Here is a 20,616-nt window from a genome sequence, read left to right on the forward strand (position 1 = left end):
CTAACTGTACCCAGTACAGTATAGTTGGAGGCCCTGCCCAACCAGAGAGTGTAGATAGTGACCTCGCACATGGAGAAGCATAACCAATGGCCTATCCAATCATCAAGCCCACTCTATGGACCTGATTAATTTTAGGGCATACCTAACGGTGGATGTGATGAAATTCCAACAAAAATATTCAAATCCCTAAAGGATGATGCCATCAAGGTTTTGCATTCATTATGTCAGCTACTCTGGAAGACCCAGCAGTGGCCACAAGACTGGAAAAGGTCAATCCTCATTCCGATTCCCAAGAAGGGTAATATCAAAGAATGTGCTAACCATCAGACAATTGCACTCATCTCTCATGCTAGTAAAGTCATGCTTAAAATCTTGTATGCTAGGCTTCAGGATTATGTGAACCAAGAACTTCCAGATGTCCAAGCTGGCTTTAGAAAAGGAAGAAGAACTAGAGATCAAATTGCCAAGATTCATTGAATTATAGAGAAAGCAAGGGAATTTCAGAAGAAAACATCTGTCTGTTTCATTGACTATGCTAAAGCCTTTGACTGTGTGGATCATGACAAACTGTGGAAAGCTCTTAGAGAGATGGGGATATCAGACCATCTCACCTGTATTCTGAGGAACCTGTATGCAGGTCAAGAAGCAACAGATGGAACCCTGGATGGAACAACTGATTGTTTCAAGATTGAGAAAGGAGTATGACAGTGCTTTCTGCTGTCACCTGTTTGTTTAATCTGTATGCTGAGCACATCATGAGAAATGCTAGGCTGAATGAATTACAAGCTGGAGTCAAGACAGGCGGGAGAAACATCAACAACCTAGGATATGTGGATGATACCACTCTAGTGGCAGAAAGCAAAGAGGAACTAAAGAGCCTCTTGATGAGGGTGAAGGAGGAGAGTGAAAGATCTGGCTTAAAACTAAATATTAAAAAAAATAAATAAATGAACTATGATTATGGCATCTGACTCCATTACTGCATGCCAAATAGAAGGGGAAAATGTGAAAATAGTGACAGACTTCCTCTTCTTGGGCTCAAAAATCACTGTGGACAGTGACTGCAGCCATGAAATCAGAAGACGATTGATTTTGGCAGGAAGCGGATGACAATCCTGGACAGTGTGTTGAAAAGCAGAGACATTACTCGTTGAAAAAGGTCCATATAGTCAAGGCTATGGTCTTAACAGTGGTCATGTACGGTTGTGAGAGCTGGACTGGAAAGAATGCAGAACGTCAAAGAATTGATGCCTTCAAACTGTCATGCTGGAGAAGACTCCTGAACGTCCCTTGGACAGCAAGATCAAACCAATCAATCTTAAGGGAATCATCCATGAATATTCACTGAAAATACTGATGCTAAAGCTGAAGTTCCAGTATTTTGGTCATCTGATACAAACAGAGGACTCATTGGGAAGGTCCCTGTTGCTGGGAAAGATTGACAGCATAAGGAGAAGAAGGCATCAGAGCATAAGATGGCTGGATGTCATCACCAAAGCAATAAACACGAACTTGGGCAAACTCTGGGAGATGGTGAGGGACAGGGAGGCCTGGCGTGCTGCCGTCCATGGGGTCACAAAGAGTTGGACATTACTGGGCAACTGAAAAACAAGTGGTACCTCACTTGACCATAAGTAATTGCAGAGCTCAGCCTGCAGACTTGTACAGAGTCTAATTAGTAGCCTCACTCTGCCAGGGAACATAACCTGAGACCTCATTGACCCAGAAGTGACCACAGAGCCCAGCTATTGACCCCTTGCCCACAGAATGCATTCAACCAACCAGGAGGCCCATCCAGCAGCTCCACTTGAATGTAGAACCCAACCAGAAGGCCAACCCAATTGTGGAACTCAGGTGATGACCCCTCACTCCCAATCTCAGAGCACTGTCGTGGCTTTGCCCAACCAAGATCCTTGATAGTAAGCCCTGCTTGTCTGTCAATACCAGTTGATTGGTTCAGTGCCCAAGCTGACTGGACTAGTGGAGGCCTTTCCCTGCCAAAGGGAATGTGTAAAATTTGGAAGAGTGATCACTTACTCAAATGTAGATGCCAACACAAAGAAACAAGAGTAACAAAGAATCAGATAAACATGACACCACCAACAGAAACCAATAGAGTTTCAATAACTGATCTTAAAGAAATAGAGATTTTTGAACTGTCTGACAAAGAAATCAGAATGATTATTTTAAAATTAGTTCAGTAAAATACAACAGCAAATAGACAACTAAACTAAATTAGTAAAACAGTGCATGAAGAAAATGATAAATTTAATAAAGATAAAGAAACCATTAGAAAACATCAAAGAGAACACTTTCAAATTCATTTTATGAGACCAGCATCACCCTGGTAATGCGGGATACATTGAATACAATAAATAGAAAAAAAAATCATTCCATGGTGAATGTTGATATCTTAGAATATTTTAATGTCCTTATTTGTTCATTGTATTATATAGTTTTGGACTTCCCAGGTGGCACTAATGGTAAAAAAAAAAAAAAAAAAAAAAAAAAAAAAACAAAAAAAAAAACAAGTTGCCAACTCATTGGAAGAGACCCTGATGCTGGGAAAGATTGAAGGCAGAAGGAAAAGAAAGAGACAGAGGAAATATTTTGCATGATACATTTTATAATGTATATTTTACATGAAGGACATAAATTGAATTTTTGTCATACTTCTATCAGTGAGGAAGTGTGGGATATGGGTATTCCTTAACTTATAGTTCTTTTATTACTGAAGGATATAGTCTCAAAATTTGTATTACTGATTAAAAGACTTTTATATTTTTTCACCAATAAATATTGTCCCATTGCCCTTCCCCCGAAATACAGCAAATTGCATTCCCATCAACAATAAAATATTTCTGATTATATCTTACCTGAATATCATAAACATACAAATTTAAGATGTTTACCTTATTAAGAGTGATTTGAGAATTATGATGCAATTTCTGCTTCCAATATATTTGCTAGTTGAGACAGGTTAACCTTTTCATCATAAAATTTTTATAATTTCAAGGAATTGGAATTGTACATTTGTAATTTGAAGTGTTGCATCCTTTCTTCCTTCTGAATTTTGACTGCCCAAAGTTTTTCTGTTTAAAGACATCAAACCGCAATTTACTTTAATGTACTAAATGAAATGTATCTGTACTTTTAAATAAAATATAATACTAAAAAGAAGTGTTATATTTAACATCATACTGTAAGACAATGGTATTCAATAAGGACTAATAAGAAGGCTAACTTCCTGAGATTGTGGCAATCACTGATTTTTCAGAAGCAATTATCCTACTTTGGCATTCTTATGTTTATAGGTTTGTGATATTACATCAGCTCACTCTGGTACACTTCTCTTTGTGCTAATTCCTGGGCCAATGCAATTCTCCAGGTCAGTGGAACATTGGATAAAGCTGTGTGAAATATAAAATTACTCATAATTTTTTCCCTAAAGAATATAAGAATAATTTTCTTTGCCTAAACTCAACTCAGAAATAGAAATTTTATTCATTGAATTCAGCATAAAAAATTATAGGCATGTGTGTGAGTACTGAAAATCTATTTTGAAGTAGTTTTAAATTCCCAGAGGCCCAAGCATTTGATCTTATCTCTTTGGTTCCAATAGCTTTTCTTTCCATTGAAATAATGTGATGGCTATTTCAGAAGCACTTTACTATCAGAGGAAGTTGCTTATTCCCTCAAGTTAATAAATTAAAAAGAAACATATTTTAGTATTTGCCCATTTACAAATTTTATTTTATATTATATATGTCATATACATTTATATATAACTAATTTATATGTAAATTAAACTGCTTTGCATCTAAATTTGTATGTAATTATATATACATTTGTGTGTACATGTGAGTGTGTGTGTGTGTGTGTGTGTGTGTGTGTGTGTGCACTCAGTCATATCCAACTCTTTGCATTCTCATGGACTATAGCCAGCCAGGTTCCTCTGCCCACGGAATTTTCCAGGCAAGAATACTGAATTGAGTTGTCATTTCCTACTCCAGGGGATTTTCCTGACCCAGGGCTCAAATCCAAGTCTCTTCTGTCTCCTGCACTGGCAGGCAGATTCTTTACCACTAGCTCTACCAGGAAGCCCATTGTATACATTCACATATAAATTAAACTACATCTATGATGAGTTTCACCAAACAAAATTTATATATGGACTCAACTGAGTTGCTTCCATTGATATACCTCATATTGATTTTTTATGCCTCTCTTCATTGAAGACATTGAGATCACTCAAATCCAACTATATTTCTGGACATATTTAATCTTCTTTAGATGATTCATCAAGCAATATAGCTCCTGCTTCCAGTGCCTTGAATTCCACATCTTTATCCCACCTTACTCATTCTCATAACAACATATTTCGTCTTGTTACTATCCAGGTCTATTTTTCACGTGAAATCTGAAGTCCCAGCATATTCTAAAATTTAATTCTTATAATCCCTTTACCCCATTACCCCACTACAGTTCTTCCAGATGGACTAAAAAAATTACAGTAGTCATGTCAGCTGCTAATTGGACTCAGATTGTTCAAACAAAAAATATTTTCTTCTTTCTAGCCTCCTGTACTGTCCACTTTGTAGAACAAGAACAAATCCATTCATTTCCCCACCCAGAATTGTAGGAATCTTCTTACCCCTCTCTCTCTTTTACAATTAAATCTCAAATTAATGGACAATTGAGGCATTTTTTCCCATGTGTTTTCTTTCTTCTGTTCCTTTTTATTAGTAATAGTTTCTCAGTAGATTGTTATTTTAGAACTTTTAAATGTTCCTCCATTTTTAGTTTCATCCATTTTTCTCTAGTCCATATCACATATTACAACAGAAAAAATTTTCTAAAGTTTGATTCTCATCAACTAAATTGATTGCTTCACAGTCACCATAAGTTAAATACAAAGTTTTTAATCTAATCCAGAAGATTTCAATAGGCATTTCTCAAAAAAGTAAATACAAAGGCTGAAAGGCACATGAAAAAATACTTAAGATTGTTAATTTTTAGAGTAATGCAAATAAAAACTGCAATAATCTACCACCTCATGGCAGTGAGAATGGCCATTAAAACATCTCCAAATAGCAAATGCTGGAGAGGGTGTCTCTGGGTCTAGACTTGGGTGAGGGCTTTCTAAGTGGCACTAGAACAATCTAGTGTGGTAAATAACAATCCTGCCAATACAGTAGACATAAGAGATGCAAGTTTAATCCCTGAGTCAAGTAGATCCCCTGGAGAAGGAAATAGCAACCCATTCCAGTATTCTTGCCTGAAGAATCCCATGGACAGAAGGTCTTGATGGGCTACAGTCCATAGGGTCACAAAGAGTCAGACACAACTGAAGTGACTAATCCTGGAGGGGGTATGGAGAAAAGGGAACCCTTGTATACTGTTAATGTGAATGTAAGCTGGTGCAGCCACTATGGAAAACAGCATGGAAAATAAAATTAAAAACAAAATTACCGTATCATCCAGCAATCCTACTCCTGGGCATATATCCAGTCAAAATTACAATTCAAAAAGTTACATAAAGCCCTGTGTTCATTGCAGCACTGTTCACAATAGCCAAGACATGGAAACAACATAAACGTCTCAGATGTGACACCCATATACAATATTACTCATCTTAAAAAATATAAATAAAACAATGCCATTTGCAGTGATATGTATGTAGCTAGAGATTATCATACTGTGAGGTCAGAAAGAGAAAGACAAATACTATATATCAATTATACGCAAAATCTAAAATATAACACAAATGGAACTACTATGAAACAGAAACAGATTCAAGCACAAAAAACAGTCTTGGAGTTGCCAAGAGGGAGGAGTAGGACTGAGTGGGAGTGTGGAGTTAGCAGATGCAAATTATTTTATATAGACTAGATAAACAATAAGGTCCTATCATAATGGATAAGGATGTTGAATATAGTCGGACTATATTCAACATCCTTATCTGTTATGATAAATGATAATGCAAAAGAACATTAAAAAGAATGTATATATACATATTTATAACTGAATTACTTTGTTGCAGAAAAGAAATTAACACATTGTAAATCAACTACATCTCAATTTTTTAAAAGAAATAATTTTATATTCTTTGATAAACTCTTTAACAATACAAATTTAGTTTTACAATTGAAAACGTTTTCTTCTAATAAGAAATCTATTTAAAAGTCACAGGCCATTATTAAGGACAGTGCTGCTGCTGCTGCTGCTAAGTCGCTTCAGTGTGTCCGACTCTGTGCGACCCCATAGACGGCAGCCCACCAGGCTCCGCCATCCCTGGGATTGAATAATTGCAGGTAAATATTTTATATCTGTTAGGACAAGAGATAGAGAGGAGAATCAACTTTTTTTTTTTCCCTCTGTGGGAAAATATGTTTAGTGATCCTTCCGAACCATCTGGTAAAATACAAGAAAAATCAGAGATGAGGACAGCACAGCATTTCGTTTCTGTGTCCTTAAGGGAAAGCTCAGAATGTACTGTTGCTCCTCTAGTATTAGAAAGGGAGATGGTTCCCAGTGTCTCAAGATAAAAGTCCTTGTGGGCACACAGCAAGAATTTCTGAGCTTTCTTTGCAGAAATGTCTGCTATAAAACTATTCAGCCTTCTCTTCTTTCTCATCTACTGCCAAGAAGAAGGAAGCAAAAAACTTAATGTGAATAATTTCATTATGAAGTTCTGCAAGGCAAATATAAATAAATGATTCCTGGAACCATGTATTCAAATTCAGTCAGTCTTTGACTACAATATATGATTCAAGGCAAATTAGGATCAAATTATTACTCAAACTATGAATAATCAATGTATATATGACTACATTACATAAATATTAAAAGAAATATACCATACAGTTGAGTTTCTTTGGCTCATCATAACATTTTTTTCATTCAATTATAAGTGTTTAATGACCAGTTGCTTATTCTTTTGATGGTGTGAAGTATTACTCTATATGACTGTGTGTGTCAGTCACTTAGCTGTATCTGACCCTGTGACCCCATGGACTGTAGCCGGCCAGGCACTTCTGTCCATGGAATTCTCCAGGCCAGAATACTGGAGTGGGTTATCATGCCCTTCTCCAGGGGATCTTCCCAACCCAGGGATCAAACCCGGATCTCCTGCATTTCAGACAGATTTTTTACTATCTGAGCCACCAGGGAAGCCATGCTCAATATGGTTGTTATAAAAATATTTTAATTATTCCCCACTAACCTATATATTGTGATCTTGATACTATACTATTCAGGTTTGGTCTTTCTGTAGCTTCTTTGAATATTTCAATGGGCTTTAGAATAGACCTGTCAATTTGTTCAAAAAAATCAAGCAGAGATTTTCTTGGAGGATGTATACTATCTATAAATCAACTGGAGAAGAATCAACATCTCAGTAATAGTAAGTTTTCTGAACCATGAACATAATATATATTTCCATTTTTAGGTCTTTAATTTCTATCCACCTAGTTTTATTGTTTTGAGCTTATGGCTCTCTCATCTTTTGTTGTATGCATTTAAAGTATTCAAAATTTTACTGATGTTACTATTTTTGCAATTTCAATTTCTAGATATTCCTTTATGGTATATAGACTTGCAATTGGATTTTATAACTGATTCTGTATCCCAAACCATGAAAACCCTTATCTTTTTGTAGGTTCCATAATTTTTGTCTACTAAACAAACATATCTGCAAACAAAACCATAGTGTTTATGTATTACTCTATGATGATCTATTTTGCACAAATGAAAACATTTATTTTTCCTTTCTGATATAGGTGCTTTTCATTTCTTTTTGTTTCCTTATGGAATTGATTATCATCTCCAATACAATGTTGAGCAAAAGTTGTGAGAGAAGACATTCTCATTCTTTGCCAGATCTTAGAGGAAACACATTTTAATCTTTCAACATTTTGATGTTGCCTCTAGGGTATTTTTTAACAGATTCTCTTTATCAGATTGATATTCTTTCTTCTGAGATATACTTTGTCTAATATTTTTATATATTCATTCAGCTTTCTTTTGATTAGTCTTAGCATGCTATGTATTGTTTCTATCTTTTCCTTTTTATCCAATGTTTGGATAAATTTAAACTATATTTCTTCTAGGGCTTTTTATAGAATGATAATTTGTCCTTTTATTATGGATGTATATAGCTATTAGTATGAGGCAATTCTTGATATAGTAAGATTTCAGATTATAATTGTGCTGTGCATTTACTATTTGTCCTATCTTTACTCTCATTTTTTTCGATTAATCAAATAATTCTTAAAAGAGCATTTTATCTTTGCTGGATGACTAGCTATTTTGTTTTGTTACTTTAGTGGTTGTTTTAGGATTTACAATATACTTCTGAGATTGCTTTCAAATGATATACCTCTTCATATTTAGTATAAAGAACCTTGCAATATTATACTTTTATTTCTTCTCTTAATGTTATACTAGTTATAAGTATAGGTTATACATGTGGTAAAAGCCTCATATTTTTGTGGTTTTTGTTCGTTTAACCACTATTTATGTTCCAAATGTTCCAGATTTATATAATCAAGGATAATCTTTATCTTTAGACCTATGCAGTTAACATTTCTGGTGGTTTTTCATTCCTTTGTGCCAACTGGTTTCATTTTCCTTGTCTTTATTGAATTTTAATATTTGTAGAGCATGTCTCCTTCTGATGAATTTTTGCAACTGTTATATGTCTGAAAAAATACCATATCACTCTCATTTTGAAAAATATTTTGGGTATATATAGAATTTCAGATGGGTAGTTTTTTTTTTTTTCCTATACTCTCAAAAGATGATGTTCCACTTTCTCTTGCATTATTTTCAATGGAAAAAAAAAATGATCCATTATTTTTCATTTTATATCTTCATTTTTCTCTTTCCTTTGGGAATTATAAGTATATATTTATTTAGCTTTTTAAAATTATCAAATCTTTCTTTCCTTGTTTCATTTTGGATAGTTTCATTGCTATGTTTTCAAATTCATTATGTTTTTCTGCTTTCTGCTCTGTCACTAATTCATTTAATATATTTTTTTCATCTCAGGCATTGTGTTGTCTTTTGGTCTAGAGGTTTGATATGGATTTTTTCATATCTACCATGGCTGAGTTAACTATTTGAACATATGGAATATTGTTTTAACTGCTTTAAAGACTTTTCTAGAGTTTGGGGTCAGTTTTGGTTGATTGATATGTCTCCTCATTATGGTTCATATGTTTCCACTTCTTGTTGCCTGGTTATCTTCAACTCAATGTCAGATATTGCAATATTTGCCTTCTTTGGTACTAAACATTTCTGACTATGTGAATTATTCTTCAACTCTGTTCTGGAGCACAGTTACATTACTTGGAAGCACTTTGATGCTTTGGGGGTTTCCTGTTAAGATTTGTTAAATGGAACCATGGAAGTATTTAATCTAGGGTTAATTACTTCCTATTACTAAGTGGTTGATACCTTTCCACATACTTTATCTAGTACCAGGAATCATTAGGTTTTCCATTCTAATTATTAAGAACAGGTACCAACTCTGTGAAGAAAAATATCAAAAACCTCAGATATGCAGATGACACTACCCTAATGCCAGAAAGTGAAGAGGAACAAAGAGCCTCAATGAGGGTGAAAGAGGAAAGTGAAAAAACTGACTTAAAATTCAATATTAAAAACAACTAAGATCATGGCATATGGTCTCATCAGTTCAGTTCAGTCGCTCAGACTTGTTTGACTCTTTGTAACCCCATGGACTACATACAGCACACCAGGCCTCCCTGTCTTTCACCAACACCCAGAGTTTACTCAGACTCATTTCCACTGAGTTGGTGATGCCACCCAACTATCTCATCCTCTGCCGTCCCCTTCTCCTCCCGCCTTCAATCTTTCCCAGCATCAGAGTCTTTTCAAATGAGTAAGTTCTTTGCATCAGGTGGCCAAAATATTTGAATTTCAGCTTCAGTATCAGGCCTTCCAATGAATAGTCAAGACTGATTTCCTTTAGGATGGACTGGTTGGATCTCCTTGTTGTCCAAGGGAGTCTCAAGAGTCTTCTCTAACACCACAGTTCAAAAGCATCAGTTCTTTGGCGCTCAGCTTTCTTTATAGTCCAACTCTTACATCCATACATGACTACTAGAAAAACCATAGCTTTGACTAGGTGGACCTTTGTTGGTAAAACAATGTCTTTGTTTTTAATATGCTGTTTAGGTTTGTCATAACTTTTCTTGCAAGGAGCAACTGTCTTTTAATTTTACAGCTACAGTCACCATCTACAGTGATTTTGGAGCCCAAGAAAATAAAGTCAGCCACTGTTTCCACTGTTTCCCCATCTATTTGCCAGGAAGTGATGGGACCAGATGCCATGACCTTCGTGTTCTGAATGTTAAGCTTTAAGGTGACTTTTTCCCTTTCCTCTTTCATTTTCATCGAGAGACTCCTTAGTTCTTCACTTTCTGCCATAAGTATGGTGTCATCTGCATATCTGAGGTTATTGACATTTCTCCTGGCAATCTTGATTTCAGCTTATGCTTCTTCCAGCCCAGCATTTCTGATGATATACTCTGCTTATAAGTTAAGTAAGTAGAGTGACAATATATAGCCTTGATGTACTCCTTTCCTGATTTGGAGCCAGTCTGTTGTTCCATGTCCAGTTCTAACTGTTGCTTCTTGACCTGCATAAACATTTCTCAGGAGGCAGGTGAGGTGGTCTGGTATTCCTATTTCTTTAAGAAGTTTCCACAGATTGTTGTGATCCGCACAGTTAAAGCCTTTGGTCCCATCACTTCATGGCAAATAGAAGAGGAAAAGGTGGAAGCAGTGGCAGATATCCTCTGCTGGGCTCTAAAATCACTGCAGATGGTGACTGCAGCCATGTAATTAAAAGATGATTGCTTCTTGGCAGGAAAGCTATGACAAACATATACAGTGCATTAAAAGGCAGAGATATCACTTTGCAAACAAAGGTACATATAGTCAAGGCTATGGTCTTTTTGGGCTTCCCTGGTAGCTCAGCCAGTAAAGAATCAGCCTGCAATGCAGGAGACCTTAATTCAATCCCTGGGTCAGGAAGATCTGCTGGAGAAGGGACAGGCTGCCCACTCCAGTATTCTTGGGGTCCCCTGGTGGCTTAGCTGGTAAAGAATCCCCCTGCAACGTGGGAGACCTGAGTTCAATCCCTGTGTTGGGAAGATCCCTTGGAGAAAGGAACAGCTACCCACTCTAGTGTTCTGGCCTGAAGAATTCCATAGAGTGTATAGTCCATGCGGTTGCAAAGAGTCAGACAGGACTGAGCGACTTTCACTTCACTTCATTTGATGGTTCTTCTAGGAGCCATGTACAGATGTGAGAACTGGGCCATAAAGAAGGCAGAGCACCAAAGAATTGATGTTTTTGAACTATAGTGTTGCAGAAGACTCTTGAGAGTCCCTAGAACTGCAAGGAGAGTGAACCAGTCAACCTTAAAGGCAATCAATCCTGAATACTCATTGGGAGGACTGATGCTGAAGCTGAAGCTCCAATACTTTGGCCAATTGATGCGAAGCACCAACTCATTGGAAAAGACCCTGATGCCGGGATAGACTGAAGGCAGAAGGAGAAGGGGACAACAGAGGATCAGATGATTAGATGACATCACTGATTCAATGGACATAAATTTGGGCAAACTCCGGGAGATGGTGAGGAACAGGGAAGCCTGTCGTTGCAGTCCATGGGGTTGCAAGGAGTCAGACACAATTTGGCAACTGAACAACAACAACCATCCCTGTAATTCTGGCATGGCTCTTTCCCAGAACTTGGGTGGTTTCCTTAAACACGTGTACTATCATTAGTCTACAGATTACTGACCTACTAAATACTTAAGTGGCACCTCCACAGACTTCCGGAGCTTTCTACCTATTGCAGCTTTCTTTTATGACACGTCATTTGAGGTCTCACTACTTTGCTCTTCCTGACCACTTAGTTCCATCTCTTCAATCAGGGTGGTTTGCACACTCTTCTTACTTTGTCCTTCCCTGTAATCAGTGCCTGGAATCTCTGAAGGCAGTGAGCTTGGACAATTAGTGTTCATTCCATTTGTTTTTCATCTCTCAGAAATTACTCTCCTTCAGTATCTAATGTCCAGCGACTTGAAAATTTTGTTTCATATATTGTCTTCTTTCTTATTTTTTTATTTTTTCTTTTTCTTTATTTTCTTTCTTATTTCCTTCTTTCCTTTCTTCCTTTCATTCTTTTTTTTTTTTTTTTATTCTTTACTTCTTTCCTTCTTTGTTGTTATTTTAGGTGCATGCATAAGCCTAGTGCCTTTTATTCTAACTCAGCCAGAAGCAGAAATCTCAGTTCTTCTTTTATCCTGACTTAAAGAAAATGATTTGATTATTTGATCTAGGATTATTTTAACACTGACTGCTTTTCAAAATTTTCTTATTCTTAGGCAGATTAATAAGGGCATATTCCTATGGCTAATAAGAATTTACTAACCAAAACCACTATAACTAACCACTAACCAAGCTAACCACTGACCAAAACTGCTATAAATCACAGACATAAAGAAATTAAAATGCAAAATGCCACACCTTTTGAGAAAAAAATTGCACAATTAAATGTTTAAATATCATCAGTAGATCACCAAAGACCAAATATCTAGGCACTAATGTGTGTAAACCTCTCTACTGAAATTACATATTATTACATCAAAGGTAAGGTAACTGAAAAAGTAGACATTATATTCAAATTTTACTATGAATGATAAACTACTCCAACTTATTTTCAACATTGTAGAGTTCAAAGTTGAATCTTAGGATTAGAAAGTCAGGATATTTTTATATCCATAAATTCGAACATATAAATTCAAGACAGTTTTTCTTTCCAAGAGTATTTTTCTGTCTATCTGAAGCTCTGGTACTTGTGACTATTAGCCTAAAGAGACATCTCAGACATTTTAATGTAATTAGAATCTATTAAAGAAAGCAAATCAAACCAAACCATATGCATTATTGTAGATATAAAAAGATTTGTAGTATAAAACCCCCCAATTTTATGTTTTAATTTTTAAAGCTAGCCCATCACATTTCAGCCAAGATGAAAATACTTTTTTACATGACTAAGCACCTATCAACATCATTAAGAATAAAGGAGTCCAAATGATCTATTGGGACAGTGTTACAAACAAGTATGAGATGAAATTAAACTGAAAGATTTCCTATGAGAAATTATAAAAGTTGGATTAAGGCTGCCTAAGGGATGGGGGAATCTGAATTTAGAATTAAATCAACTGATTCCACTCTTTACCTTTATCAAAAACTGTCAGATCATTTTCAAGTACTATTTCTGTGACATGATCTTCAGTCAAAATGACCTGCCTTGGCTTACCATTCAAAACAGATTTTTTGCAGGATTTTAAAATCATACCACACATTCTATCAGTCAAGCTAAATTGTGTACAGCTTTCATAAGTTCTTATACCAATCTGTTTCCAAATCTTGGCCAGAAAGTGAGCTAAGGTAGTGGCACCAAACCTATTTATATAGCGGACAGAATTTTTACCTATATTTGATTTAAAATACTTTCAAATATTTGATTCTGCTCAGATTATCTATTTCTATATCATGCTTTCCTCACAGTTTTGAATAATCTTATCTTAAATGCAGAACAATAAATTAAGTTTATCTGGTCTAAACTAATATGTACTTTCCAGAGAATTTGTTTTTATAGCTACAAAAATACCTACAGTTATTTTGGATGTTAAAATAAAATCAATAGTCTCATTACTGTGAGATTTCATTTAACATGTAGTACATTTTCATGTTCTTAAACTTTATATAACTCTAAAATATCTTACAGACCTAAAGTTTCTGTAAATTCTGTAAGAGCTCTTAGTCAAAAGCAATTAAATTTGTTTTAACATATACATGTTAGAAGTATATCAGATATACAAATTATCTTTCGATACTTACAAAAGAAATCAACAAATTAAAATAACTAATCAATATTATATTCTTTACTAACCAAGTATTGAATAGGGAGATTTTCCTTATTTTTTAAACATTTAAACTGATGCCTTGAAGTGGTTAATGATATAGTTTACAAAGTATTCATTAGAAATTTCAAAGAAAGCCAGAATATGTTTCTTCAACTAGTGTAGAGGTTTTATGGTTTGTTATAATTAAGAGTTCTAGTTATTTCATCTTGCATTTGTATTCACATCTTTCTCTTAGATAGCTCTGGAGTTTTGAGTACTTGAAAACCAACCTAGTGATCGTATTACTTTTTCCTTTATGATCTTCTTAGTTTGCCTGAAGCAAACATACTCAGAGGAGATGGCATCTGGAAACTGTAGACTTCTTTGCAAACAATACAATATATTGATAAATGCATCCCAAAATAAGTAAAGGAAAAAAAAAAAAACTTCCCCCAGACAAACTATTGTTTTTTGCTACTTCTGACTTAAATTCTAATAGGCTGTATAACATCCAAGCCTCAAATAAATTAACAAGGAAGATATAAAATTGAATAAGATCACTCCATACACCTTTTCACTACAAAATTTAGGTCATGGAGAAAATATGAATGTTATTTATTTTAGTGTTCCATATAAGAATGGTTTGAGAGTTACATTCCTGAAGAAATAGCACTTTGTGTCATTTTTCTTTCCTTTTGACTGAAACAAGGCTGATTTCTTTCCATTCTAAATAAATTCTGCAAACTTCTATGAGATTCTAATGGCATATGTGACACATCTCTGTATCAGTTGTTCTGTACTTCAGAAGGAGATTTTCTATTATAATGCTCCCCTTTGGACTCCAAAATTAAATGAATTTTTTATGTCTAGGTTATTTTCTTATACTTTGATTTAACTCAAAAGTAAAATGCACTGAATGAACAATACTTCAGAAAGCAATTTGATGTTTTTTGAACTTGGGCTCATCCTCTCTGATGGGACCTTTCAGGAGTTGTCCATCACTATCATTTTAAAGAGTTTATTTAAACATTGAGACACAAGCATAATTTCCACCAGAAAAATAAGAGAATTCTTCCAGCATAATCTTGGCTGGAGCCTCTTCTCTTCTGTTCTGTTTGTTTGTTTAAGCAGACTGAGAGAAGAGTTGGCAAAGTGGCATAGAATATGGTGTCAGGAGTCAGAGAGCCAGGATTAAAAAGCCAGTTGTACTTCTTACAGTCCTGTGATTTGGGAGAAATTAATCACCTGTCTATATCTCAGTCTTCTCATAATCATAAAATGATTATGTGATCATTTAACAAACGGATCCATAATTATATCAGAATCAAAGAGCTGTTCTGAATATTAAATTCCACAATATAAATATTCAGCATGCTACCTGGCAAATAGCAAGTTCCTAATCAATGTCACTCATTATGCTTATGACAAATATGTAATATGTATTCATTCAACAGTATTTATTGAGTAACTCTATGCTCTATGATAGGTATAAAATAATGAGCAAACAGAAACATGCTATCCATGAGGCAAACAGAGTTAGATAAATTTTAAAAAAGTAGCACATATATTAATATATAGTTATAATAAGAAGCTCAAGACTGAGACCAGTTACTCTAAAAACATAAAATAAGGGGATAAAATAAATTAAATTATTTAAAAATGACTTTTGCTGGAAGATCAATGAATGCTTCTTCAAGAAAGCTACAAGGATTTTATTTAAGACATCTCAATAATGAATAGGAATGAATTCAGAAAAGGGTGAGTTGAGCGAAGGAGAATCACTATGTAATCAGGAAAGGAATCAAGTCTGTAAGGCCCAGAGGCAGAGAAAAGCAATACAGAAGAACATCGCCCCTAGAAGACAGGGGAAGAGCATGGGGATCTGGTGAGGGAAAGGCCTGGATGGCAGACAAGGTTCAGCTCTTTCATGGCCTCGCTGTCCACAGAATGGATCATGGTCAGACTGGTGGAAATGCTTTGAAAAATGAAAGGAGAATCAGAATCTGGCAAAATAGTGCAAATTTTCATTTTATAAATTTTCACCGACTCTAGTATGGAGAAAGATTACAGGTGGCAAGGTTAATGAAGGAAGAGCATGCAGATAGGAGTTACACAAGTTGACATAAAAGACAACAGTATTTTTAAATGAAGTGCAGTTGATGGAGATGGAGAGATGTGGGACAGATACAGGGGAAAGGACAGTTTTGAAGGAAAAGTGACAGGACTTGGTGGAATATTGAAAATGAAGAGAAAGAGGATTTTGACAAATTATAATCCTGGATTTCTGGCTTGCACAACCTAATGCATGGAATAAAATGCTCTTCTCTGAGATAGAGAAGGAAACTCAGCAGGAGAGAAGGTAGGTTATGAGCTCAATTTTGTATGCGTTGTATTCGTATTGTATCTGTGATATCCACCAGAGAGGTCAAATAGATGTGTGAGACCAGAGGTCAGGGTGGGAAAAGAAGAGGGTTGATTGTGGGGAGGCAGAGTCTAAGTTTTGAAATGCAACTAAAATGCAGTTTGGTGGCTCAGTGGCAAAGAATCCTCTTGCCAATGCAGGAGAGACAAGAGATGCAGGTTCATTTCCTGGGTTAAGAAGACCTCCTGGAGAAGGGATGGCAACCCACTCCAGTATTCTTGCCTAGAAAATCCCGTGGGCAAAAGAGCCTGGCGGGCTACAGTCCATGGGGTCACAGAGTTCAACTAAACTGAGTACATATGCAACTGAAGCCATGAAAATAGACGCCTCCACTTTGTGAAAATTGAAAAAACTAAAAAAGCAAGCAGTTAAACATGATGTATTTTCTCCTATTTACATTACTATGAACTGCAAGAATAAGTCTTTGCTTTTTTAGTTTACTACATATAGAATCTTGTAAAAAAAAATTGGGCATACCAAAAATATGTAATGATCTAATGGTTAGGATATGATACACTCTCCAACAACTTAGTTCAGACAGCAAAAAAAGAGAAAATAAATGAATAATAGCACAGGGTAAGAGCCTATTAATGGAAGAGAGGATACTTAGTGGTGTCACGTGTAAGGTAGAATACTGAGATTTGTTCATGTATGTCTGATAAAGTGGGATAAGATAAAGACTGGGTTTCAGCAGTAAATCAGTTTATTATGTCTTCTTGCTACCTTTATGTTTCAACTTCATGATAACTGAGCTTTCCAGAATTCTGAGATTATGAACTGCTTTCTACTGAGCAACTTCCAGCTGCTGTTTGAACAACAAATAAAATGGAGCCACTTATATAAAACAATGTTCTTAACTAGTATGAGACCAAATAAATAAAGAGAAATGAAGAAAGAGAAAAAGGGCCAACTCTTTTTTTACACATGTAGATTAGCTTAGTATAGTGCTCAGAATTGATGAAGCAAAATGCTAAATATCAAATGTGACAGTATAGAATAGTAATGACTCAAATAATCAAAATGATCATGCAGGTTTATATGGTTTATGTGTCCATTGGTCATTATGAGCCCCATGTAGATTTCCTGAATGGGTTATGATAGAAATCAAAGTAAATCCATATTACAGAATGATCTTACATATTGTTTTCCATTTTGTATTTAACATAAAGGAAAAGTATTCCTTCCTGGGAGATGGACATTATTCTTACCACATATTTTAATAATATATATTGATAACAACTAATTGCTAAGTTTAGTAGCTTGTTGTCAATCAATCATGAACACAGAACCAGTAGTCTATGAATGTTTAGGAACATATAAAATCCACAAGAATACTATCAGTGCTGACTAATTTGTCCAACAAGATATTAAAATTTAACTAAAGGATTTAAGCATAAGAATTTTAAAATAAAATGAGACCTTAATTTCAATATTTTACACATGCAAACTCTCATAAGAAGCCTTCATGTCAAAAGTAAAGGTGATTTGGGGTGGCATTTGACTTGTTTTCAAAATTGTTTTCATATACAACTCTTAATGAGTAAAAACACTGATGTATATTCAAAAGTGAGGGATTGGAAGTAAATCTGGTGGGTGTTTTATCTTTAACCTAGACTATTAGTTATTGGTTTTATTTCTTTAATTTATATAATTTCTTAAGCCAATATTCCATAAGTATTTCCAAATTCCCCAACTTACATAAAAATCTTCTGAAATTACTTATGCCAAATATGCCTTATATACTTAAGATGTATTTTTTAAAAGCAAATTGGTTTTTAAAACTATCAAACATAAATATTCCCAGAAGGTCAGGTGTTGAGCTGATGAGAAGACTTTACAAAACTGGAAAAAAATCTATTTTTTTTTCTTGAACTGTCTGAGACACATAAGTACCAGTTTCAATGTAACAGTAATTGGTATATATTTAAACTAACTGGTTTTCTTTTAAACATATAAGGTGAAATACTAGGTCTTTATAAATTATTACCCAAAAATAAAAACAAGCAAAAAATTAAAATTGCTCAATTAAAGGGGCTAAAGCCCAACATATTTGATTTTTTAAAAAAATCTGTAACTGTAGGTCACCAGTGAATACATAAATCAAACTTCACAGTAGTAGTGATACCCAAAGTTATGACTATTTTTGTAAAGTATCTTAATTAAACTGAGTAATACATAAATTTATATTTTAGGTCTCCTATAGATAGAAAAAACTTTCTCATAGTTGAAAATAGTAAATTAAACCTCTTTTTGTAAAATAATAAACTTCCATTATATTATCTTTGCATATAAGGTTATGTTCAACATTCTTAAAATTCAAATTCAAATCCACATAATCCATATAATTGAAAATTTTTAAGGATGATTTTTGTATCTTTAACTTCACATTTGTCAGCATAAAGAATATCTATAGTATTTTGTTTTATGTGTTCTTTCATGGCAACTTTATGAAATGTTGATTCAACAAAGCAGAAGTTTAAAACATTGCTTCTGTTTTTAATTTATTTACTGAAAGGTAAATTTTATTAACTGTTTCATCATAATTTTCCTATGGCTGTCCTGTATTTCTTCTTCATAATGTATTCTCATATATGAATTAAAATGCAAACCTTTTCACATCCCTTCACTATATGCTAAAGTAGTAATGATATAGTGTAGAATGAGTCAATTCTCTGAAAACATCAAACTTAGAATGAGGTCATGTATGAGAGAGTTTTTCTATGTCTTGATAGTAGAAAAACTGTACTCAAAGATGTAATATTATAAATAAACAAGAAATAGACATTGACTTGCTTACTAAGAATACACAGTCCATACTGAGCCAATGAATCAGGACAGACTAATGCAAAGGGCATTAGTAAGAGTTTAATTCTAAGACGTTGAACAAAGCAAAGGTGATCAAGAAGTAGGATAAAAAGGCAAGTTGGGATAGAGCATAGTAACACTGTCTTTCATGGAGGAAAAACAGAGAAGATAATGTTGTTGTCCAGAGCCTCCTTCTGTCCACCTCATTACTTCTGGAATATAAATTCAAACCGCAAGGATCCTAGATAATCTGCCAAGCCAGTTACTAGGCCAGTATATGAGATGCATTTGAATAGTGAAGTTTCTCCTCACATTAGATAACTGGGAGATTCACATATATCATTTAATGACAGAAGACGACAGAAAAATACGATAACCTCAGAAATATGAGAATCACTCTACCTGGAGAGTTAGCAAAATGCATATATATTCAATTTGTGATTGCAACTCCAAAAGAAAAGCAATCTGTAGGAGCCAATAGAAATTAACGAGGGAACTTTTAATGAGATTACAACTTGAGTAATAAAAACCAGGCTGGCATCTCTTAATCAAAATTCTCAACCTGAAGCATTTTAGACTTAGTAACTACCGGAGCACAACGGTGGGACGGGAACGAGTGGAAATTGAGGGCTGCCTGGCTGTCCCGTGGGGTCTTACTGTACCTGTGTCCACACCCTTCACCTGTTGCTTGGCTCGAGTTGGCGGGCTCCGCTTTGAACTCCTGCGGGACAAGCCCTTTGTCGTGTGGTCCAGGAAAGTCCATTCCGGGCACCTCCTCCTCCTCTAGGGACTCCACGTAGAAGAGAGTCCTGGCGGGCTGGTGGACGCCCTGCCCGGGCGCCCCTGGCTGCAGCCTCGTAGCCACTGGCAGGAGCGTGCCGTTCAGAGGGCTGAAGGCAGAGGCGGAAGAGGACGGGGAGGCAGACGAAGAAGAGGAGGCAGAAGAGGAAGGCTTCTTCCAGAACGTGCTCACGCCGCCCTTCTCTTGGCTTTTGAGCAGGCGGCTCTGGCTGGGTCCCCAGTGCTCGAAGCTGCCGCTGCCGTCCTGTTGCAGGCAGCTGCCCGCGGCCGGGCCGCCGGCCGACGGCGACGGGTGGCTGAAGAGTTTCCAGCGGAGTCGCAGGATGTGCTTCACATCGAAGTCTTTTCGCCCAGAGCCTGACATGCTTGACGCAAGGAAGGCGAAGGGACCTCAGCTGACGCAGGAGTAGACGGACTGGGGAGGCAGGCCAACGGAGCCCCGGGTTGGAGCAGGGGGCGGGAGGCGCCCTCTGCACCCCGGGAACAGACGGGACCCGGCGGCTGCGCGCCCTGCCAGGCGACGACCGGAGCGCGGACAGCAGAGCCGCGCGGCTCAGCCGCGGTCAGGACCCCAGGACCCGCGCGTGGGGAACTCAACGGCCGGGTGCACAGCAGGAACAGGACGCAGAGGGCTGAG

At 36.0% G+C, this 20,616-nt stretch overlaps 1 protein-coding gene across 2 annotated transcripts in view; it reads right to left on the minus strand.

Moving 5' to 3' along the window:
* KLHL1 (kelch like family member 1) overlaps positions 1–20,343 on the minus strand; it is a 460,807-nt gene extending 440,464 nt beyond the window's left edge. For both annotated transcript variants that reach the window (XM_065902214.1, XM_065902213.1), the window contains exon 1: positions 19,841–20,343. In XM_065902214.1, coding sequence (XP_065758286.1) covers positions 19,841–20,343 — 503 coding nt within the window. The remainder of the gene's footprint in view (positions 1–19,840) is intronic.
* Positions 20,344–20,616: the final 273 nt, after the last annotated feature.

The sequence above is a fragment of the Muntiacus reevesi genome, chromosome 11 (assembly GCF_963930625.1).
Source record: "Muntiacus reevesi chromosome 11, mMunRee1.1, whole genome shotgun sequence".
Classification (NCBI taxonomy): domain Eukaryota; kingdom Metazoa; phylum Chordata; class Mammalia; order Artiodactyla; family Cervidae; genus Muntiacus; species Muntiacus reevesi.